Below are 25,622 nucleotides of genomic sequence, written 5' to 3'. Positions count from 1 at the left end.
GCAGACTAGAAAACTATTGGTACACGTCGAATGAAAACACTCGCACCTTTAAGGTCTCTGGTAATTTTCTGGAGTTTCAGCATCATCTCAAACCAGGGGAAACTCTCAAACAGGTTCCTGTCGGTCAGAACCGGGCAATTCTCAGGAGTTAAGCTGAAAGACAGAGAGAAAGAGAGAAAAATGCATGCACAATCAGATGACTTCTACTAAAAAACATCTCAGATAAACATCTCAGACGCAATTCATAAAAAAATATATTATATATAATTTAATTCATTATATACACTACCATTCAAAAGTTTGGGGTCAGTAAGATTTTTTATGTTTTTAAAAGAAGTCTCTTCTGCTCACCAAGGCTGCATTTATTTGATAAAAAACAATAAAAAAAGAACAGTAATATTGTGAAATATTATGACAATTTAAAATGACTGTTTTCTGTTTTAATATATTTTAAAGTGTAATTTATTCCTGTGATCAAAGCTGAATGTTCAGCATCATTACTCCAGTCTTCAGTGTCACATGATCTTTCACAAATCACTCTAATATGATGATCAAGAAACATTTATGATTATTATCAATGTTGAAAACAGTTGTGTAATTTTTTTTTCTAAATTCTTTGATGAATAGGAAGTTCAAAAGAACAGCATTTATTTAAAATAGAATATTTTGTAACATTATAAATGTTACAAACACACACACAAAAGCACGCACTCACACACACACACACTTAAAAAAACGACTTCTGTGTTTTCTAAAAAGTTGCTTCTTCTAGTAATGTAAACATAAATTTCATTTTCTGCTTCCGCTGCATGATCGTGCAGTCCCGTGCCTCACCTGTAGTGCTCCAGGTAGCAGTAGAGCAGGTACTGAAGGCTGTTCTCCAGGCAGTGAAGGACGAAGCGCTGGTGAAACTCCTGACCCTGTGACACCTGGAACTGTGGGACGGGAGGGTCGTTCCCATGATGCATCACTCCTCCAGCTTGACCCAGTCGCCACAGCAACTGCTCAAAGTCCTCCATCTCCGACTGCACGAACAGCCCCTGTCTGAACACACACAGCAAGGTCAACTTTAGGTCTTTAGGTGTATTTGTTTCTGTTTGCGGTGAACGTGTTCCCGTGAGCGGCTCTGACCGGGCGAGCAGGTCCAGGACTCGGTGTCGCAGGTGTTCCCCACACCGGCTGCTGCTGTTGATGACGTTCGGTGTGAGCGCTGGCCTTTCTCCAGCAGAACCGCAGACCCATGAAGAGACTCGCACAGAATCGTGCAGAGAGGTGAGATACGACCACAAAACAGCGGCATCCCACGAACCCTGAGCTGCAACAACAAAACAAGCATATCTTCAACTTAAAGCATCATATAAGAAATACCGATGCCGATACTGATTTGAACAAACAACTATTGGTTGATTTCAATACTGATATTTGTCACTTGCACCCTTATATAACACTAAAAATAGATTAATGTCTTGATCATGTTTTAAATTATTAAATTTTAAATTATTATTAATTTCTATTAAAAATGTATTGGATCCATTTAAAATTTAGGGATGCACCGATATGAAAACTTTCGCCGATACGATAACCGATAATTCTTTATATTTGAAAGCCGATAACCGATATAATGGCCGATAAATCTAAATCAAAATTTTTATATAATCTCGCAATGGTTTGTTAAATCGGGCCTTTTTCATGCTATAGCCGATGGTTTTAAATGTATTAAAATTTAAATTTTTCTGCTACATCAGTGCATCTCTACTAAGAATGTAATATTTTATTTTAACTGCGTAATGATTCTAAAAGCGTTCAGCCGTGTTGAACTCACTGGACGGCTGCAGTCGGGACAGAAGGATGGCGTTCTGAGCGTCTCTGTCCCAGTATCTGACCCAGTCCAGACGCACGGGATCCAGTACAGACCCGGAAGACGACGCCTCTGGTTCCTGCAGGATCTCCTCCAGAACTCTTCTGCTGTCGGGATCGGACCGGGTCATCTGCAGAACCCTGCACAGAAGAACCATACAACTCTCACTTTTAGCCTTAAAGGTGCACTGTGTAATATTGAGGAGGATCTGTCGACAGAAATGCAATATCATATACATAACTATGTTTTCAGTGGTGTATAAAGACCTTACATAATGAACCGTTATGTTTTTATTAGCTTAGAATGAGGCATTTCTCTCTACACACACCGTGGGTCCGCTTACATCCACATGTTTCTACGGTGGCCCTGAATGCACAAACGCGTTTCGTCACTATGTTGTTCTTCGTGCAAAGAAGCTATAGCTAAAGTCAGCGAATAAAACACTGACACAATGATGAACAAGTGAAAATAATATTTGCAATAACATCGTTTTATAATTTCTTAATTTATCTTTGTGAAGAAACCTCATTGTTTAACTGGCTACTCTCTGCTGCCTCAGACGACGACATCACTTCCTGTCGGCCACCTTCTGTTGGGTGCAGTTCACAACCTCACCACTAGATGCCGCTAATAATTACACACTGCACCTTTAACAGTTAAAAAAAAGCTTAATTTGCTATATGCAAAATGTAATTTATTGAGGTGAAATATGACCTGGACATGTTTTTGGACTGGCTTGTGAATAAATGCTTGACAAATTAATTACCTAAATCAAGTCTTTATGTTTGTTGGGAATTAAGGCGAGACACGGCAGGCAAAAACATCGATTTTTCATGCAGTGGTCAGTTTTGAGATTTTGGGCTAGTTTACTCCTTCAATATGTGTTCTTTCAAGCTGCTGTAAAGAAAACATTGAAAATATACATTAAGATGTTTATTTTATTACATTTTGTTTACTTGCGGCAGTGAGTTTCTCCCGAATTTACCAAGAAGTCAGCATTCCAACGCGACTCGCCGAGCTCTGTCATGACCGGTATCGTTGTAAAGCTTAGAGTCTCCTGCACAACGCTATGTAACCCAAATATGGGCACTTCCTTTCTATCAGTAACCAATCGTGAATGTCCAAAGGGGGATTTAAAGCTAATGACGAAATCTCATTTAGAGGGATTTGTTAATAAATCATTCCTGGCCTGATTTATGTGACATTTTAATCAGAAAAATATGGCGAAAATCGATTTTTTAAAGGCTATGGACAGAATATTCTGATTTCCAAGGTAATGAAAGCATATATTCTGAAATCCCTCTGATTTTTTTTTTCATCTTGTGTGTTAAAATGAAAAAAGAATTTTGCTCCTGGCTTTATCATATGTTCAGATCTATCTACCGAAAATATATGCAAAATCGCGCATATTTAATGAGATAATGATTAATTTGCATAATTAAACATAGAAATTTAAAAAACTTGTAATAATTTTTTTTTATATACTTGTGCAAGTAATCAACTGAGGAAGTTTCATGGTGATATCTATTATTTTAAAATTTTACCCTATTCACCTGTAGTGTCTCGCCTTAATTTCGACTTGCCTTTTAAATTGTATTCTCTAATTCTTTCTCACTTTTTCTTTTTACAGTGTTAAAAATAAGCAACTGAGGGTTAAATAGATGTAGGAAAGATAAACAAACCACTATTGAGTTTGCAAATGAACACATGAAAAACGACCAATCGCAATCCAGTATGCAATATGATGATGTCAGCGCTTCAGATTTTAAATGCAGAACATTTAAACAAAAATGCAAAGACCTGAAATGTTATTTGGGTACCATCTCTTCATCCAAAAATGTCAAAGCTTTAAAGTCCACTACGTTGTGCACAAAGTATAATATTTATGCTTTTTTATAATGAAAAAACAAACAAAAAAGGACCTCAAGGCATTTCTCTCTTGAATTGAATTGTTTTTAAATTATATATGTTACACCTGGTTCATTGTTTTTTTCTGTCTGTTTATTTTACTAGCTTTTTGTCTACTGTTTATAATTCTATTATTGTTGTTTAATTCTGTTTTGCGTTGTAACTGTGTGTATTTGCTGTTATATATGTTCAATACAATTTTTTTAAATAAACATTTAAACAAAATATAGACAGACGAGGAGAATTTGGGGCGTAAATTGTCATGAAAAAGTGAATGGTCCTAAAAAACTGCTTAATTTGCTAGCATAAAGTCATCTAATTCATGTCAACACATGCCACGCTTTGGAAATGCTGCTCACATTGAGCTCAAGTCTGTACTGCCCACATCATTTCCTGTGTTATTGTCTCAATAAAAGTGTCAAATATGCTAGAAATCACACGTGAAAAAGCAGATGAGAGAGAAATACTCGCCTGCTGCTGTCCAGACGGCTGGAGCGTCTCGTCGCAGGAGTCGAACACAAGCTCTCGATCGTCTGAATGAACTCCACCTGCTCAAACTCTTCATGCGAGAGGTAATTCTGCTTCTGCAGCTCCTCAACCTGGGAACCACAGCACAAAAACAATAATAAATCACTAAAACAGCAAAAAATAATCACTAAAATTACACTGACAAAAAAAAAAAAAAAGAATCCAGTGATTGAACTGTTAAAAAGTTTTATTTTGAGGATTAGATTGCCCATATTATTGTTTCTTCTCACCATGAAGGCCCTTAGATCCCGATCGGCAGTGAAAACACAGATGCTGTGAAGCTGCTCCTTCACATTAAAGCCCTAAAAACACAGACAGTCAGTCCTGCGTTATATTACACTGTAAAATCAAAGTCTGGGGGTCAGTAAGATGTATATCATTTTAAAGAAATCAATACTTTTATTTAGCAAGGGCGCATTAATTTGATCAAAAGTGAATCAAAGAATCCTGACAAATAAAATGTGTCTCCACATAAATACGAAACTGTTTTTAACATTGATAATAATCAGAAATGTTTCTTGATCAGCAAATCATCATATTAGAGTGATTTCTGGAGGATCATGTGACACTGAAGACTGGAGTAATGATGCTGAAAATTCAGCTTTGATCACAGGAATAAATTACACTTTACTATATAATCACATAGAAAACAGTTATTTTAAAATTTAATAATATTTCACAAATTTTACTGTATTTTTAATCAAATAAATCCAGTCTTGTTGAGCAGAAGACACTCTTTCAGAAACATTAAACAGTCTTTCCCGACCCCAAACTTTTGAACAGCAGTGTCCAGTATTTCAGCTGTTTGTTTGATCGTGTGTGTGTGTGTGTGTGTGTGTGTGTGTGTACCATGTTAGTCAGCAGTGTTTTAGCCTGCTCAAGGTCTCTGTGAGTGAGACAGGTAAAGGTGTGTCTCAATCCTGTCTTCCTGATGTCCTCCAAACTGCATTCAACAGAGCCACGTCTGCGTAGAAAAGCCTGCGCTTGTGGGATCCTTCTGCTTAATATAGCGCGCTGCACAACACCCTGAAACACACACAGTCACACACACACACACGGTTGCATAAACTATGCATAAACAACTGCATAAAAGATGAGTCTTACAAGTTAGTCATCAATTTTTTTCTTTTAAGACTGTTATATCTTTTTCAAGTGAGTTACATAAAAACGTAGATTGGTGTAATTTGATACCGAAAAGTAAGACTGATTACCCCTAGCTAACTGCTAGCTGTTCGTACAAGTTCTTAAGACACAGTGTTAACATAATGGCTATGTTTATGCGACTGGGCCCTGGTTCTCAAATCTGATTGGCTGAGAGCCTTTTCCAGCCATGCAATATTCTGATATCACACGGAAACCGTTTCACAATTTGTATCACTCGGCTTGTTTCTGCCGCATCTAAACTGGCAGGATTTCTCACAGAAAGCGTCGATGGTGGAGGAGCAAACCTACTAGAATTTAACAAAAACTACTGTTATTGAGTCACGGAATGTAGTTTTAAGAGTTTTTTAGGTGAGAATGTAGTTGTTTAGACCTCAAATGTGCGATTAAAAAAATAGCGTCTATTTAACAATTTTTAGACGTTTTCAGAGATCTGTTCACTACTTAAGTAGTGTACGTAGGTAGTGTACGTAGATAGTGTACGTAGACCGTGTACGTAGATCGTGTATGTAAATAGTGTACGTAAATAGTGTACGTAGGTAGTGTACGTAGGTCGTGTACGTAAATAGTGTACTTAAATAGTGTACGTAGGTAGTGTACGTTGATAGTGTACGTAGATCGCGTATGAACAAAAAAGTACGTAGATCGTGTACGAAGATAGTGTACATAGATCGTGTACGTAGGTCGTGTACGTAGGTCGTGTACGTAGGTCGTGTACGTAGGTCGTGTACGTAAATAGTGTACGTAGGTCGTGTACGTAGGTCGTGTACGTAGGTAGTGTGCGTAGGTAGTGTGCGTAGGTCATGTACGTAGATCGTGTACGTAAATAGTGTATGTAGATTGCGTACGTAGATAGTGTACGTAGATGTACGTAGATCGTGTACGAAGATAGCGTACGTAGATAGTGTATATAAATAGTGTACGTAGATCGTGTACGTAGATCGTGTACGAAGATCGTGTACGTAGATCGTGTACGCAAATAGTGTACGTAGGTAGTGTACGTAGGTAGTGTACGTAGGTAGTGTACGTAGGTAGTGTACGTAGGTAGTGTACGTAGATCGTGTACGTAAATAGTGTACGTATGTAGTGTACGTATGTAGTGTACGTAGATTGTGTACGTAAATAGTGTACGTAGGTCGTGTACGTAGATCATGTACGTAGATCGTGTACGTAAATAGTGTACGTAGGTCGTGTACGTAGGTCGTGTACGTAGGTCGTGTACGTAGGTAGTGTACGTAGGTCATGTACGTAGATCATGTACGTAAATAGTGTACGTAGGTAGTGTACGTAGATTGTGTACGTAGATAGTGTACGTAGATGTACGAAGATAGCGTACGTAGATAGTGTATATAAATAGTGTACGTAGATCGTGTACATAGATCGTGTACGTAGATCGTGTACGTAGATCGTGTACATAGATCGTGTACGTAGATCGTGCACGTAGATCGTGTACGTAGATCGTGTACGTAGATCGTGTACGTAGATCGTGTACATAGGTCGTGTACGTAGGTAGTGTACGTACAGGGCCGGCCCGAGGCATAAGCGAACTAAGCGGCTGCTTGGGGCCCCCTCGCCACCAGGGGGCCCCCAATCGAGTTTTTTTTGTATTATTTTTTTTTTTTTTACATATTAACCCTCTGGGGACCAAAAACGCGCCCACGCGTTTTGCTCGTTTTTTTTTTTAGCAATGAAAAATAAACACAAAATGCTCTGTTAATTTTGATCTTTCATTTTCGTGTAATACATCAATCGATCCTGTTCAGTTTCTATTTTTTTTCTGTATACTCACAATACAAATAAAGTGTTTTGCTTTTTGACAAATAAAGAAAAACTAACATGATGCTATTTCTGCCTTCTCTCTGTCAGTAAACTCCCATTTGAAACGCGTTCGAAAATTATCTATAACTCCGCGAAAATTCAGTCAAACAGGCAAACAGACCCACGGGCATAAAGCTTGAGATCGCAGCTTTTAAATGAAGTAATTTATATAAAAAACAAATATTATCAGCTTCTGTAATCTGTATAAAAAGAGAGCGACTCCAGTCGAGCTCATTAGGAGCCATTCAAAAGTAATTTGACCACGCCCCGGAGAGCGCGTGCTATTCAAACGCAAATTCTGAGAACCATTTCAGTCTGTGAAACGCCCCCACATCAGCTGTAAACAAAGAGGCATAATATAGCCTACCTTATGGAGAAAATTTTCCGTGCTGATATGAGGAGCAGATCCCGCTGAGGAGTGAGGTAGGCTAAGTTATCCTTTCTCAAGTGTTAATGTGGAATAACGTTATGGAATAACGTTGTAGGCTTATGTAAACAAAAAGATGAATCGCGTTTCTATAATATGAATCGCGCGTCTATTTGTAAAGAGTGTTTAGCCTAAATATGAATCGCGCGTCTGTGTGTGAAAGAATAAACTGCTTTTACAGTTACAGTTACTGCGTTACAGTCAGGCGAAGTATGAAAGACAACATTTTGTTGACTAGATTTGGGTACAGTTTTTACTGTAGAATATACTGTCACATCAAATAAGCTTTTCTGAATATATATAAAATACTATTTTGTCAAAAATAAAGTCATAGACTAAGATGTTCCAATGTTGGCTATATTCAAACTAATGAATAGGCCTACATATGATAAAATGTAGGCCTATAATCTTTTTTTTTTTTTTTTTACAAAGAAAGAGTACTTTTTTGCAGAAATATTGCTGAAATTGTAATTATTGTTGTAATTGTAACCTTTTTAATAAAATAGCAAAACATATTTACAAGATAGATGTAAGCAAAATCTTAAATGGTCAATATAAGTCTTCTTCAAAATATATATTTTGTCTTTGCATTGTGGCTCAGTCAGTGTCACACCTGAATGAATGGCTAATTATGCAGAGTCATTATGCAGAGTGGGTGGGACTAAGGTGTAAACTACTCCTCCCCCTCGCATATTGGCTTTCCAAGCAAAACCTGTTTTACACCATTTAAATCAATGTATTTTTTTTTTGTGAACGATAAAGCAAGACTATTTTCACATAATTTTGAAGCTAGAACTGAAAGGGACAACATCCATTAGTCAAAAGTCTTGTGGGCACATATTTTGTATGAGTTTTGTGGTCTTATTTCAGCAACTTTCATTTTTATTTTTTTAAATAACCACGCATAAACATTATTCTCTTAAAAATACAAACATCTACATACATGTTGCTCGCATATTATGGTAGGCCTGTTTGTGCTATATAGAGTGAATTTACACCTTTGCCATTAACATGTTTATAAATAACTGAAAAAAGCACAAATGTCAGAGCATGTCAGAACATCTCAAGGGCCCCAAAAACAGCTTGGTCCCCAGAGGGTTAAACAAGTAATCAAATTACTTAAACAAGTGACATAAATGAATGAAAGGATTAATAATTCAAGACAAGAAAATGATCAATATACTCAATATATTTCATGATCAATATACCTGCCTACAACTGCTGCTGTGTCTGCCCGTGTTTGAGTCATGCGCATAACCTCGCGTGCATAGACAATTTGTGCGCAAAGTCACGGTAATGTTAAGCCATGTCACAAAAATTTGATTTGATCAATGATTTATCCTTTAAATGTAATGATATTCAGAACAGAACAAGAATAAAAAAATAACTATAAACAAGCCAAAACGAAATAATTTAAAGCGAAAGTGAAAGTAAGCGGCGTTGGGCTCACGTAGCCTATCTCTCTCATTAGAATCAAAATGTTTCAACATTCGCGATGGATTTGGATGGTAAACTATTCTTTATCATAGGCTTTGTACTTCACTCACGTTCCAATATCGACGGAAAAAATCATCCTCTTCACACGCGCAAAAATGTGCTTGGAAACATCACAGTGGAAGATTACAAAGCTAGAATATGTTGTGTGTGTGTGTGTGTGTGTGTGTGTGTGTGTGAGAGGCGCGGGCGCGATCGGACAGTGGAAACATAAAAACATACTCCGTCATGTTCATACAAGACATCATTCAAACTGCAAAGTGTTGCAAAACGTTGGAGGATATTTTGCAAATAATTTTTTTAATATGTTTTGTGACAGTTTGTTTTCAGAAGTTTCCAAGAGTTAGCAAAAGAGTAAAGAAAAAGTTAAAACTTTTTTAAGTATCTATTTTTTATTAAGTATTTATTTTTTATTAATACATAACCTCATTGTATTAAATTTATAATGTAACATTATAGCGTGACATTGTGTCAATAATCATCAAGCACAGGTGACTCTGCGTGGTGGTAGGGGGCCCCCAAATCAAATTCTGCTTAGGGCCCCCAAAAGGCTCGGGCCGGCACTGTGTACGTAGATCGTGTACGTAGATCGTGTACGTAAATAGTGTACGTAGATAGTGTACGTAGGTAGAGTACATTGATAGTGTACGTAGATCATGTACGTAGATAGTGTACGTAGATAGTGTACGTAGGTAGAGTACATTGATAGTGTACGTAGATCGTGTACGTAGATAGTGTACATAGATCGTGTACGCAGATAGTGTACATAGATCGTGTACGCAGATAGTGTACGTAGATCGTGTACGTAGATCGTGTACGTAAATAGTGTACGTAGGCCGTGTACGTAGGTCGTGTAAGTAGGTAGTGTACGTAGATCGTGTACGTAGATCGTGTACGTAAATAGTGTACGTAAATAGTGTACGTAGATGTACGTAGGTAGAGTACATTAATAGTGTACGTAGATCGTGTACGTAGATTGTGTACGTAAATAGTGTACGTAGATAGTGTACGTAGATGTACGTAGGTAGAGTACATTGATAGTGTACGTAGATCGTGTACGTAGATCGTGTACGCAGATAGTGTACGTAGATCATGTACGAAGATAGTGTACGTAGATCGTAGATCGTGTACATAAATTGTGTACGTAGATCGTGTACGTAGATCGTGTACATAAATTGTGTACGTAGATCGTGGTTAAACGGGCGATCTTTGGCCTTATTAATCTATTGCTTGTTCCAGAGCAAATCGATATGGCTAAGGACAAAGTTTAACTTTATATTTTAAATGAACTGAAATCCTGTACCATCTACAATGCTGCTTTTGTACTTTTGATTAAAATTGTTTGCTTGTGTATTTAATATTATACAAACTTCTTATAGTTTTATAATGGGCTATTATTGTTAATTTAAAGTCCCCCTGTAGTTAATAATTGTATCCCTTAAAACTCTTCTTTAATCACCAATATTACATATTTAAATGTTTTTTCCTTGAAAAAATTCTTCATGCCTTAAACAGCTTGAATGTAACTCGACACCCTTGCCTCATTTAGTATACGCGGTTCTATGAATATGCAAATGAGCCCCGCCTCCACTCACTCAGCTCAGAGATCCACTGGTTGACGATCACGCGTTGATCTGATTGGTTACAAGGTAGTTTGTGACGTCAGAAACACCAGCGATTTCAAAGCGTGTGTTTGAGACTGTCTTTGGTTCACTGCAGTTTTAAGGAGGAAATACTCAGCAATGCTGTCGACTAGGGCTGGGTACCGAACTTCGATACTTTTATGGTATCGAAAAAAATACTCCAATTCTATGAGTATCGAAAAATTCTTTATCTTTCGGTGCCAAATTTCGGTTCCATCTGAGCGCGTAAGCGCAAGCTTATCTGTCCTCTCTGCATATTGACAAAGAGCGGAGCTCCGACCCACACACACACGGAGAGGTGCGGACGGATTAAACTGTTTGCAGTTTTGCTGAAGTCACAGAGAGTCACGGTTGGTCTCAAGTGTGGTAACAGTTTTTTAAAACTTCACGCAGACAGCGTTTGCTGCGATATGATATTAATTTAATGGCGAGCAGAAAGCGGTCGCGGTGCTGTTGACGTTACACTTCCTCTTACTAAACAAGCAGCCACAATGGTGTTTTCTCTCCCCTGATGACTGACTGACAGGCAGTCATTTTATTAATGTTAGGCTATGTCTACATTAATCCGGATACATTTGAAAACGGCGTTTTCGTTTATAAACGCTCTCCGTCCACACTAGCGTTTTCAGGCGTTTTCGGACGTTTCAGTGTGGATGAGAAACTTTTGAGAAACGCCTGAAAACGCTTAATTCACCTTACTGCGCATGTGTTAATCCCCACGAAAGATCACTGATATGATTCAGATGGAAAAATAAATAATGAAGTTATCGCGCAATTCGTCTGACAGGATAATTTTATTTAGTAAAATATCTCACCATTCACTGATGCGGTCCAGGTCGCACGCAGTCACCGTATGTTTGGTCTAAAACGCAACTGCTCTCATGTATTGCCGCGTTTTCAAATGTATCCACTATGGAGTGCGTTTTCAAAAAAGCTTCATTTTCATTAATAAAAACGCCGTCTCCGTGTGGACGGAAGGCCAAAACGGAGAGAAAAATATACGTTTTGTGGACATGCTAAGTGAGTAGTTTTACCAGATTTTTTATTTTATTTTGATAACTGTTTTGATTCACAATTAAGGTGGAAAATAAAAGCTTTGTGTTTAATGTATTTTTGTTGATGTTGAAATTAATTTTAAAACATATGGTATCGAAAAAAGTATCGTTAGGAATCGGTATCGAAACTGAGGTATCGAAATTGGCACCGGATCGAAAAATTCTGAACGATGCCCAGCCCTACTGTCGACTTATGAATTTACACATGGTTTGTCTTAAAGCATATTAAAAACACCACATAGACATATAAACAACATTAAAAACTGGATTTTCATCACAGGGGGACTTTAAATATTATAGTTAAGTAAATTATATTTTATTTTATATAATTAATATGCTGTATTTGGTATTGAGAACAGGTCTGTTAGTGATTGTGATTCTGACTTCAGTGAAAGTTACATTGTTACACCAATAGATGGCGGCAAAGACTGTCAGATCTATATCTGTATATCAATACAGCGCTTCCTGAAATGCACACAAAGAATAAAACTACAATGTGTGTGTGCATTTGTTTATACACACCCACTCACTCCCACACACACACACACACACACACAAACTCACTCACAGACACTCTCACACACTCTCAGACAAACAGACACTCGCACTAACGCACTCTCACACACACGCTCACACACGCTCACACACTCTCTCACACATACACACACACACACACACACACACACACACACACACACACACACACACACACACACACACACACATATATATCAGGCCTGATGTCATGTTACATGGAAAAGGATGCAGGAGCTTTCGACTCTTTCTTTAGGCATGGCTCGTGTCTCGAGGTTTCGTTGACTGACCTCATCAGAGAGCGACTGCCACTCCGGGTCGGCGCCGGCGCTGGACGCTGGAGCTCGAGGACTCACACACACCGGTGTTTCACCTCCATCTGCCCAGGGGAACTTCTTCATGAACCCGCGCAGATCAGAGATGTAGCCGTATAAAATCTGCACACACTCCTGCCGGTTCACGTCCAGCTCTACACACAACACACAGTGTTCGTACAGATACTGTCATATCAAACTCCAGGACTTTTCAAGCACTACTGTTCTTGGTTTTCAAGGAATACAATCAGAAATCTCATCATTTATCAAACAATATCTTCATTATCTTTCATATTCTAAAAAAAATGTATTCCAGAAATGCAATTTTAATAGGATTTCAAAATCCTATTCAAGCCCGTCATATGAAATCCCCTAACCATAATAAGGATATGAATGATTGAATGATTTCCTCATTCAAACAGATTTTTCCCCCAATGAATATGTGATTGACCTGAAGAATGAAAGTTTTATCATATACTTGGGAATAAATGAGCAACATCACGCTAATAGCCATGTGAAATGGCTCAAAATCTATATCAGACGAGCGGCAGCATTCATTTCGCGTGAAAAGAATGTATGTGTTTTTTGTTGAAAAAATTAAACACAAATTATATATGTACATGTATACATGGTCTTTCAATAATTCAAGCACTTTTCAAGTAATTATTCATAAAAATGGCTGTTTTCAAGGGTTTTAAATTAAAAAAATATATATAATTGAAGCACTTTAAGCACTTTGTACGAACCCTGAACACACATGTCAGTTTCACGTCTCAGAATAAGCGCTCACTTCTCTGAGATGGCGTGTGTGTTTTACCGTGTGCGCTGGTGAGGAGGACTTTGGTTTGTGTGTTGAGGAAGGTCAGCGTGATGCTCAGCAGTTGTTCACAGAACTGATGACTCTGGGCTTCTGTGTGTGTGTCCCGTATGGCAGAACGCAGCAGATCCAGCGCCGGACACAGAGCCTGAATATCTGAAACACACACACACATTTACTTCGCTATCTAAACGGGGACATAATGGTTTTTATACTGTACAAACTGTATATTCTATTCCCTTACACTAACCTGACCGCTAAACCTGCCCATCACACACACACACACACACGGTCAGAAGTGCGGAATAATTACGACTGTTTAATGTGTGTGAAAGAGTCTCTTCTGCTCACCAAGGATGCATTCATTTGATAAAAAATACAGTAAAAACAGTGAAATATTATTACAATTTAAAAATAACTTTTTTTCTATGTGAATATATTTTAGAATATAATTTATTTTTGTGATCAAAGCTTTCAGCATCATTACATTATTCTTCAGTGTCACATGATCCTTCAGAAATCATTCTAATATTATTTAGTATAATTAGAGATGCACCGATATGAACATTTTGGCAAAAATTCTTTAAAATAATTTTTAAGAGCCTGATTACAAAATTAAAAGTCTCACCATTAAAATCCACTTGCGCTGCACTAATATATAAAAATAATATTATATAGTTAGAAATCCTCAATATATCGGCCACCATATCGGTATCGGCCGATATATGTTCATTTTTAATGTTATCGTTATCGGTCCAATAAGAACATTTGGCCGATATATTAAAGCTGATAAATAATGGATTATTTCCTTCAGCTGAGACACTTCAGATGTGCACTGTTCAACATTTTGAATTGCTTGAAATATGATTGAAATCACTTCAAAAAAGGAAAATACTGTTAAGATATATTTTAAATACATCTGTCGTAAATTCTATGTTTTTCTTTTGCTTTTTTGTGACTGAAATAAGACCTATTTCATATTTCATGAGATCCAATCACTGAGGTCATGAGCTAAAAAGACGCTCTCCGGTTTAACATTTATGCCGTTTCTCCTGCCCTTCAATAACCTGGCAGATCTGAGAGGAGACTTCTTCTGATGGGTTAATTGAGCAGCGGGGGGAGAAGGAGGTTAGGATCAGAAGATCTCATTAAAGCGGGTGTCTTACTCCTTAGCTGCGTTTGGGTAGAGACGACCGGCGTTTGATCGGGCAGAACAAACCCAGGCGCGGGGCTCAGGATATTCTCCTTACTCTTCAGAAAGAAGTCAACCGTATCCAGCTGATGGTTCTTGAGGCCGGCCTGAAATGAACATCATATTCATATAGACTTAATGACATTTCAGACACAATGCAGCCAAGTTTGAGGTTGTGTGAACAATGATTTAAAGGGTTTTAAGCACTTTAAACCGTAAAAACAGCCTTGAGTTTCTTAAAGACCTATTATGCCCCTTTTACAGTCTTGATGTTGTTTTCAGGCTAGAACAGGTTTTCCTGCTTGAATGTTGATTATTCTCCTCATATTCTCCATTGTTGCGGCTCCTCTCTTCTCAGTCTGTCAGTAACGCTGTTTACTTCCTGTCTCTATGAAGCCCCTCCTTCTGAAAAGCACACTGTGCTCTGATTGGTCGGCTGGAGCAGTGTGTTGTGATTGGTCGAGCGCTTCGAGTGTGTTTGGGAAATGTTTCAACACACTACTAACTAACTCAACCAGGCCCCGCCCCTTTATTCTGCGCATGAATTATTATAATGAGGAATATTGTGACGTGTTCGTTCCCGGAAGAAACTCAAGACTACAATGAGTTCAGAAACACTGACACTGATATAGAGAAGAACTTTTTCATGCTCAAACAGCAACATTACACACTAAAGAAAGATAAAGATAGCAGAATAGGTCCTCTTAAACGCATTATTCTCTGAGTTTCATGAATAATATTGGGAAGAAATGGCATAGTTTGTGTGTGTGTGTGTGTGTGTGTGTGTGTGTGTGTGTGTGTGTGTGTGTGTGTGTGTGTGTGTGTGTGTGTGTGTGTGTGTACCTGTAGGGCATGTATGGGTATTGAACAGCGTCCCCATGCGTTCAGATGGCAGAGCGAGTCGACTGTACCAGCGGTGCCAAAAACCATCAGCCGGTTCAACAGTTCCTCCTGCGTCACACAGAACAGAACCACCGACAGACCCGACGCTAAAAAACACACACACACACACACACACACACACACACACACACACACACACACACACACACACACACACACACACACACACACACACACACACACACACACACACACACACACACACACACACACACACACACACACACACACACACACACACACACACAAACACACACAAACACACACATTCATCATTCAGTAACATGATATACACTTATAACATGATATAACATGGTAATACAGTCAGTGTACCATCACAGTATTTTTTGTAAGCACACAATCAAATCTTATTTATATACCAGCTGACATTAACCTAATCGTAAGCAAAAAATAAAAAATAAAAATAAGAATTTATATTTTGCATAAAGAAAATTAAGCCATTAGTAATTTCCATGAATACTCTCAGATGGTTTTTATTTTATTTTGTATCACAATACAAAAAGACGTCATACATATTTGAGTAATAAGCCGTTTCGTTGTGATGTCAAGACGAAACATTAGCATATTGCCCGCCCACTGCGCAGACACCAGGGAAAACTTGAACCTCAAACACTGCAGCTGATTCCTGTGATACTGGAGAGAAGACGGTGCTGTACTAAAGTATAATGTCAAGTCAAGTCAAGTCAAGTTTATTTGTATAGCGCTTTTCACAATACAGATTGCATCAAAGCAGCTTCACAGTATTAAATTAAAATAATACAACAAAGTTTGTTTCAAGAGGAATTTATTGATTGATAAAATTAAATTAAATATCCCCAAAATATCCCCAACTGAGCAAGCCAAAGGCAACAGTGGCAAGGAACCGAAAAACTCCATCAAGTGACCTAATGGTGTCCTAAAACTCCATCAGGTGCCTTAATGGAGAAAAAAAACCTTGGGAGAACCCAGGCTCAGTCGGGGGCCAGTTCTCCTCTGGCATTGGATAGAGGCCGGATTGTAGTTTGAACTGTAGGATTATATGAATGCCTGGCTGAAGAGATGCGACTTTAATCTAGTTTTAAACTGGGAGAGCGAGTCTGAGCAACGAACAGTATCAGGAAGACTATTCCAGAGTTTTGGAGCCAAATGTGAAAATGCTCTCCCTCCTTTGGTGGTTCTGGATATCCTAGGTATGACCAAAAGCCTTGAATTTAGTGATCTCAAAGAGCGCGATGGATTATAGGGCGATAGAAGATCCGTTAGATAGACTGGAGCTAAGCCGTTTAGGGCTTTATAAGTCAGTAGCAATACCTTGTAATTAATACGGAACTTTATAGGTAACCAATGCAGTGATGATAAGATCGGTGTTATATGATCATATTTTCTTGATCTCGTAAGAACTCTAGCGGCGGCATTTTGGACTAACTGTAGCTTGTTTATTGAGGATGCAGGACAACCAGCTAATAAAGCATTACAGTAATCCAGTCTCGAGGTCATGAATGCATGAACTAACTTTTCTGCATCAGAAACTGATAGCATATTACGTAGCTTAGCAATGTTTCTAAGGTGGAAAAAGGCTGTTTTTGTAACATAAGAAATATGATTTTCAAAAGACAGGTTGCAATCGAGTATAACACCCAGGTCTTTTACTGTAGAGGATAAAGTAACAGGAGTTCCTATGATGTTAAAGTTGTATTGTGCGAGGTTTTGTGGGCGGTTTTTTGAACCGATAAGTATTACCTCTGTCTTGTCTGGATTTAATAAAAGAAAATTACGCGTCATCCAATCTTTTATATCTTTAACACACTCTGTCAATTTGGAAAATGTAGCGTTTTCATCCGGCCGTGATGAAATATATATTTGAGTGTCATCAGCATAACAATGGAAACTAATTCCATGTTTCCTTATAATATTTCCAAGTGGCATCATATATATTGAAAATAACAGAGGGCCTAATACAGATCCCTGCGGCACTCCATAGTTTACTGGAGTTATGATCGATTTTTCTCCATTTAAATAGACAAAATGGTAGCGGTCAGATAGGTATGATTTGAACCAGCTTAGTGCTTGTCCTTGAACACCAGTATAATTTTGTAGTCGATCTAAGAGTATTGTGTGATCTATAGTATCGAACGCAGCACTAAGATCAAGTAAAACTAGTATTGAGATACAGCCTTGGTCAGAAGCTAAAAGTAAATCATTTGTGATTTTAACGAGCGCAGTTTCAGTGCTATGATGCGGTCTGAATCCAGACTGAAACTTTTCATAGATATCATTTTGTTGCAAGAAAGAGCCCAGTTGAGCGGACACCACTTTTTCTAATATTTTAGACATAAATGGAAGATTTGAAATGGGTCTATAATTTGCTAGATTATTATGATCTAATTGTGGTTTCTTAATGAGAGGTTTTATAACTGCCAGTTTAAATGTTCTTGGAACATGACCTAAAGATAAAGACGAGTTAATAATATTGAGGAGAGGCTCTTCCACTACAGATAACACTTCTTTCAGTAGTTTAGTTGGTATAGGATCTAATAAACATGTTGTTGTTTTAGATGAAGTGATAAGTTTATTTAACTCTTTTTGTTCTATAGTTGTAAAGCACTGTAATTGTTCTTTCGGGGTGATAATTGAAGCTGAATTGTAAGGCGCGATTGAAGATTGAACGTTTATAATTGTGGTTCTGATGCTTTCTATTTTCTCAGTGAAGAAGTTCATGAAATCATTACTACTGAACTGTAACGGGATATTTTGTTCGGGTGACGTCTGTTTATTTGTTAGTCTAGCCACGGTGTTAAAGCTGCCGTCGGCAACATTTTTTTGATCACATTCAGTGTAATCGACACTATAATCCGACAGAACAACATAAATAAGGTGGTTTTAGAAAAAAACCCGAGCTTCTAACTCCACCTGGAGCGTGTTATTTGTTTTGCAAAAATCCAGCGCTCCCGCTTCATCAGGTCCAATCAGCGCAGGGGGGTGTGAGATCTGACTGTCAATCACAGGTCGTGCACACGCCACAGATCCCCCCTCACTCGCGCACGTTAATATCACATGCACACGCCACGCCTGAAGTTCGCCTGGAGACTGCATGAAGCGTGATGGCGGAGAGAAAATCTACTAACAAGCTTCCAATTCCTCGGTTATCTATGGATAGATTAGCCAGGGCAGCCTACCTCCGAGTCCATGGTGTTGATAGATGCTGAAGAGACGGACGCGTTCACAGAAAATCAGGTACACACGCACAGTGACGCACTGACGAGCACGACCTCGATGGGAGGGTGCTCGCTGGTAGTGGGGAGGGGCATGAGAGTTGTAAACATTCAAAATTTTGGCTAATCGACCCAATCTGCCAGACTTGCCGACGGCAGCTTTAAATAGAAACCTTGGATTGTTTTGGTTGTTTTCTATTAGTTTGCGGAGGTGCTCAGCCCTGGCAGCTTTTAGGGCCTTTTTATAACGTGACATACTGTCTTTCCACGCGATTCTAAAGACCTCTAAATTAGTTTGTTTCCATTTACGCTCTAAAATACGGGTTTCTCTCTTTAAAACATGCGTAGTATTGTTATACCATGGTGCTTTATTTTTCTCTCTGACCTTTTTTAATTTAATAGGTGCAACCACATCCAATGTTCTAGAGAGAATGGTGCTCATAGTGCTAGTTAGTTCTTCTAGTTCATCTGTTTGTTTGGGTTCAGGCAGCAGCTGAGACAGATTAGATAAGCAATTTGAGAAATTATCTATGGTGGATGGGAGGATTGTTCTGCCTGGTTGATAACGCGACGCCGCATGACATATTACAGCAGTACGTAATATGCAAGTTACCATGTAGTGATCAGTGACTTCATCACTTTGTGGAATGATATCTATATCGGTTGGATCGGTTCCGTGTGATATAATTAAATCGAGTGTATGATTAAGACGATGAGTTGGTCCGGTGACGTTTTGCTTGACCCCAAATGAATTTAATAAATCTGTAAACGCAGCTCCTAACGCATCATTTGGATTATCTACGTGTATGTTAAAATCTCCAACAATTAATGCTTTATCGACATTGACTAATAGGTCTGAGAGAAAATCTGCAAACTCTTTTAGGAAATCAGCGTAAGGCCCTGGCGGTCTATATACGGTAGCCAAGGCTAGAGATAATAGGGATGTTTTTCTAACATCTAAGAGCGTAACATTTAGTACAAGTACTTCAAATGAAATAAACTTATAACCCGTTTTCTGAGTAACATATAATGTGAAGGTAAAGCCAGTTTTTTTTTCACTGCCCAAGGACGAGCATGTGAAGAATCAGTGGTTACCGTCTTTACCATGATATCACAGCAGTATAATCCTAAACTCTTGCTGTGTTCCCTTTATTTCACTGACGACTGCTTCTCAAAAAGTTCAATGCATGATTCACAAACCGTTTGCTCTTAAAAGATGGTGTTCAAAATACTTAGTTTTGAGTTTTACATTGTGTAGGTCTCCTTCTAACTGGCTAACTCACGTTATCACTGTCTTACTGAAATACTTCTGCTAATCAGTTGTGGGCCACGATTACCTAAAACTGTGTCTATTAATGCAGATTGTCTGTCGTTCTCACTACTTTGAGGAAAGATTACGCATGGAGCAAGATTTGTTTTACCAACGTTTATGTTACATCAGTCATTCACGCTAGAGCTCGGCTAATGTATACATTACATACATGCACTGTTATTGATACAGCTCCCACGTGTTCACCGCAACATATTACAAAAATACTCGGTAAATAAATTAGTGCAAGTAAAATTTTGTTGAAAGTTTGTTGATGGACATGCACTTGTTAATGCTGATGCTGAGGAATTACAGTTGCAACATCTCATATAATGTACCTCAAACTGAGTAGCGTATCACTGAGAAACACTGAGTCCTGCTCGAGTCGTCCTGATGGAGGTTCGGGTTCAATAACTAGTTCTTCCAATGTTTCATCATCGGACTCGCGCTCGCATTGATATGGTCAAATCAACGTCATCGTTCATTACTGTGTTTAGTTTACAGTGTCCGAAGCCTCAGAACAGCTGACGTTGTTATGGCAATGAGCGTTTTTGTTTTCGACGCGCTGTACACGGTAAACCAATCACAACAGACTGAGCTGTCTGGCCAATTAGAGCAGAGTAGCTTGCGGAAAGCAGGGATTTAGAGAGATTGATTCATCTGACGAGTCGTTTGAGAATCATTATAAAATGTGGTGATGTGCAAATGTATATCCTGAGGACATTAAACAGTTTTTTTTTTACCTTTGATGCATGTAAACCTGTTGTAGGAGACTCCACAACAACATTAGGAAACTTTAAAATAGCATAATAGGGGCCCTTTAAAAAATACAGTTACTTATGCGAACATGTTGTAATTTGTTTGCATGCATGTGAGTTGTGTACATTGTGAATAATGCACATAAATGTGAACTTGTATCTGTGATTGCACGTACATGCAAGTGTGTGAATTGTTTGTGATTCATGTCTTTGTGAATAATGCATTTAGCATGTTTGTTTAATGCGCACAAGTACTAGTGATTTTGTGTGCATATGTATGTGATTTGTTTGTGTATTGTGAATAATAATTGATGCATGTCAACCTGTTGTAGGAGAGTCCACAACAACATTAGGAAACTTTAAAATGGCACAATAGGAGCACTTTAAATTAGAAACAGGTAATATTTTGACATGTGGCATAAGGTCAGAGGTCAGATCAACAGATTACGTGTCTCACCCTTCAGTAACAGACACAGGTGTTCGTCGTCAGATCTCTGGACGGGTACGGCAGGAGCGTCTGACCGCTGGTACGTGACGCTTTGACCCTCCAGATCCCAGTAGGCCAGAACCGTGTTTGCGTTCGCAGGAGAAACGAACGTAACCAGCGCGGAGAACTCTGACACGTTCAGGCCCGTCGGCGTGGCTCTCTCCGGCACGGTGAAACACGTCAGAGCGCCCCCTGGCTTCACGGAGGACTGGGAGAGTTTGGCAGTGGCGGCCGCCCGTCGGCACTCGATGTGTGTGAAGTCTCTGAACCAGGGGAACCTGCGACCCGGGCGAACCGGGCCTTTACATCGACTATACAGCAACGACAGACGCGACTCCCACGACCTGAACACATTTAATAAACGGCCCGGGAAATGAAGTGTTAGATAGTGTTGCATTATGGAGATGCATTATATAGAACGAAGTCAGATTTATATGTGACCCTGGACCACAAAATCAGTCTCGAGTCGCACGGGTATATGTGTGGCAATAGCCAACAATACATTATATGGGTCAAAATTATCGATTTTTCTTTTATGCCAAAAATCATTAGGATATTAAGCAAAGATCATGTTCCATGAAGATATTTTGTACATTTCCTATCGTAAATATATAAAACATTTATTTGTGTGAGTGAATGCTGCACAATCTCGAACATAAATGGACAACTATAAAGGCAATTTTCAGAAAATGACCCTTGTGACTGGCTTTGTGGTCCAGGGTCACACTATAGTACCTGTCTGTTTGAAAGGGTTTATCCAGTATGGTCAGGTTGTGGGCGGAGCTTGCGATGCTGTCCTGATCCCATGATTCATTGGGCACGAGAGACGGCGGATTAGGGGCGGCGCGACAACACAAGTGATCTGGATACATCCTGAAATACACACAAAAACAATAGGAAATAGATCTGGAAATTGCCGTTTACTTCACGTTATTTAATCGCAATGTTATATAATGTATATATATATAATGTATACATATATCCAAGATGCTTAATTTTAATTATACTTTATTAATATAATATAGATATAGTATTTATATAGGTAAACAAATATATGAAAAACACACAAAAAACAATAACGGATTATAAAGCGTTTAAGGACACAAAAGTGGATACAGGCGATTGAGAAAGAGCGCAACGTGTCATATTACTCTGAGAACTAACGTACGCCACTGAGGGGAACTTTATCAGTGACAGGAGCGTGAAACTTACAGAAATATAATATATAAAACTGACATTTGGATATTTGACTTACCAGTGACTCAATATTTACTCCACACGTAAAGGTGGACAAAGTAGACAACTTCCTTATGTAGGATTACAAATTTAAGAATATGTTTAAGATCTGCTGATCCTACTTCCTTACATAACATCACATGAAAAACTAAGGTGAACTACACTGTATTGGGCATTCAAGGTGAACATGATGGTATCCATTTACTGATTAGATTCAATATAGTTTCCATTGAAGGGTTTTTGTTAGTCTTTTAGCTTCCTACTGAGAGTTGAACTATGTGTGAATGTTTACATAGTCTTAGCTCTCGTGACCATGTGTTGTTTATACAATTTGGGGAATACCATTATCTCCAGTTGGGGGTAATTGCCTCTATTGTCTTTAGATGATTAGATTTAGTGGTCATCTCTAAGGCAGTGTGTAAGGTCAAGACTTTTAAGGACTGTCCACTGAATGCCTATAAGATACCATGTAAAGTTACGTTAGTTAGACTTGATGACTGCAGCTACGACAGCTCGTGTTCTCAATAAAGAATCCTGCTGAAGAAAGAACCAAGTCTCCTGGTCTTCGATTCTAAGTTTCCAACACTTACTTGAGTGAAAGTACAGACACTACTGGTCAAATATTACTCCATTACAAGTAAAAGTTGTAAAGACCGATTTTTACTTCAGTAAAAATACAGAAGTACTCATTTTTAAAAGTACTTAAGTATCAAAAGTAAATGTCAATGCATTGTTTTTATTATTGTTGCATTGTTGTGTGCAATACTTACAGTACCTTAAGCCTCTGAATCTATGCCTGCCTTCCCCTCATATCAGTATCACATGTATTTCTAGAACACAGTTCCAGTAGTGGGATTGAATGTGAGATTGAATCAGTCACTCAATAACGTCCACAATGGTTTCGGACACCCAAATGGCTGTTCCCTCAAAGAGTGCCCTATTTAAAGTTTTTTTTGGCTTTTAGTATGAATATGTTAGCCTTACTGTTATCTATAAGCTAGTGTGCTCCAAAACAATTACATAATTCGCATTTAGAAGACCAAACTCAACGTTGAAAATGAAAATCAGGTTGATGTCAGAATCCAATATCAGACTGACGTTGATCTCCAATGTTGGACAGACGTTCCAACCAAAATCCAACGTCGGATGCTGACGTCAACCCGACTTTCCTTTCCAAACAAAATGCAACCCCTGACTGACATCACTACTTTCTCCTCCTTGACACAAATGTAGTGGAGTAAAAATACGATATTTGTCTTTCAGATGTAGTGAAGTTAAAGTAAAAAGTTTCCAGAGAAAATAATACTCAAGTAAAGTACACTCAAAAAGTGTACTTAAGTACAGTACTCAAGTAAATGTACTTTGTTACTGTCCACCTCTGCGTAGTGCATACTGAGTGTCAGGATCACACAATTTACCCATTCGGTCCAGCCTGTCTCCACTTCTGTGTCCTTAAACGCTGTTTTTTGTGGTCGACAGTTTATAAAAACGTATTTCTGGGTTATTTCGCTTGTTTGCTGTACACTCTGTCACATAGCAGCTTTCAGACATTATGACGCGTGTCGCTCTGTCTCTATTGTACTGTATAACATTAATAGCAGAATTGAACATGCACCGGAAGTAGTGGTTGAGGTCGAGGGCGAGGGCCTGGTTCTGCCGGGTCACGGTCACCGCTGTACTGAGATCATGTGAGATCTGGATCAGACAGAACGAGACGGATGGAGAGACGTCTGCTGAACCGCAGTATAAGAGAAAGTCCACCGTCGCCAGGAGCTTCCCATCAGTGCTGTCGAACACGTCTGACACACAGCGTCAAGGAGAACACAGCTCAAGGGCAAAACTCAATTATACACATTTAAAAAGAGACATTAACTCAAAAATTACAAAATAAATAAATAAAAAGTATTTACATTACGGTAGTATTTTTTGTACTGCCTTTAAAACCAGAGAATTAAAAAAAAAATTTTTTTGTGCAAATAATTGCATTTTTTTAATATCCTTTTTTTAATATAATGAAATCTTTGAACTGTACTATGCATAAGAGACATACAAAAAAATTTAATAAAATGTAATTACTCCAAACTTTTGACCAGTAGTGTGTGTATATAATAATATATGTTTAATATAATTTAAAAGTTTGAAATACTTAAGATTTGTTTAAATATTACATTATTTTAAATGAATTGTTTAATATAATGAAAAAGTTTTAATATATATATATTCACTTTCACTTCAAAATCAAAAAGGAAAAAAAATATAAACAAATATTTTGACTTTGGTGTTTCACAAGCCTTGTTTAATTATCTTCTAGATTGATTCATGTATGTACAATTACAATAAAAATATGTCCTAATGTCCACAAATAAACCTCCACCATCTAAAAGGTGAACTGCAGCATGTCTGGTTCAGAGAAGGCCTGTCACTTCTCTGACTGAAGGATACACGCGAGTCCAGTGCTGAGCAGAAGGAACAGCATTCCCCGACAGAGCCGCTGATCCACACAGGATAAACCCGTCGGGATCGGTGTGTCGAGGCGGCAGGAGGAGTGTGTGTCGAGGCTCGAGGTCTCGTCGGTCCAGCGCAGCGTCAGCAGGACAGAAGTGTTGACCAGCAGAACACACAGACCATCAGTGAAGCTCAGTGGAGAGAGAGAGAGCAGCTCACACACATCTGAGGAGGAGAGTGGGCGATCACACACATCATGGACACAGCAGGGTTTAAAGGGGTGGTGTAATGCCCCTTTTTACAAGATGTAAAATATGTCTTTGTATCACTCCCCCAGAGTGTGTGAGTGTGTGTGTGTGTGTGTGTGTGTGTGTGTGTGTGTGTGTGTGTGTGTGTGTGTGTGTGAAGTTTTAGCTCAAAATACCCCACAGATATTTTTGTAGCATGTCAATATTGTCCCTTTTTGAGGGTGAGCAAAAACGCGTTGTTTTGTGTGTGTCCCTTTAAATGCAAATGAGCTGCT

At 38.5% G+C, this 25,622-nt stretch overlaps 1 protein-coding gene across 1 annotated transcript in view; it reads right to left on the bottom strand.

The window, feature by feature from the left end:
* spg11 (SPG11 vesicle trafficking associated, spatacsin) overlaps positions 1–25,622 on the bottom strand; it is a 53,030-nt gene that overhangs the window by 24,054 nt on the left and 3,354 nt on the right. Inside the window, exons 3-17 of the mRNA XM_082160608.1 lie at positions 25,097–25,324; positions 24,270–24,453; positions 22,154–22,291; positions 21,389–21,762; positions 15,593–15,738; positions 14,724–14,856; positions 13,558–13,713; positions 12,717–12,895; positions 5,144–5,320; positions 4,525–4,596; positions 4,238–4,365; positions 1,823–1,998; positions 1,132–1,315; positions 835–1,044; positions 47–153 (exon numbers count right to left, since the gene is read on the bottom strand). Coding sequence (XP_082016734.1) covers positions 47–153; positions 835–1,044; positions 1,132–1,315; positions 1,823–1,998; positions 4,238–4,365; positions 4,525–4,596; positions 5,144–5,320; positions 12,717–12,895; positions 13,558–13,713; positions 14,724–14,856; positions 15,593–15,738; positions 21,389–21,762; positions 22,154–22,291; positions 24,270–24,453; positions 25,097–25,324 — 2,592 coding nt within the window. The remainder of the gene's footprint in view (positions 1–46; positions 154–834; positions 1,045–1,131; positions 1,316–1,822; positions 1,999–4,237; positions 4,366–4,524; positions 4,597–5,143; positions 5,321–12,716; positions 12,896–13,557; positions 13,714–14,723; positions 14,857–15,592; positions 15,739–21,388; positions 21,763–22,153; positions 22,292–24,269; positions 24,454–25,096; positions 25,325–25,622) is intronic.

Source organism: Leuciscus leuciscus (assembly GCF_965113295.1).
Source record: "Leuciscus leuciscus genome assembly, chromosome: 25".
In the NCBI taxonomy this organism is placed as follows: Eukaryota; Metazoa; Chordata; class Actinopteri; order Cypriniformes; family Leuciscidae; genus Leuciscus; species Leuciscus leuciscus.
This window is presented reverse-complemented; position numbering and strand designations above follow the sequence as displayed.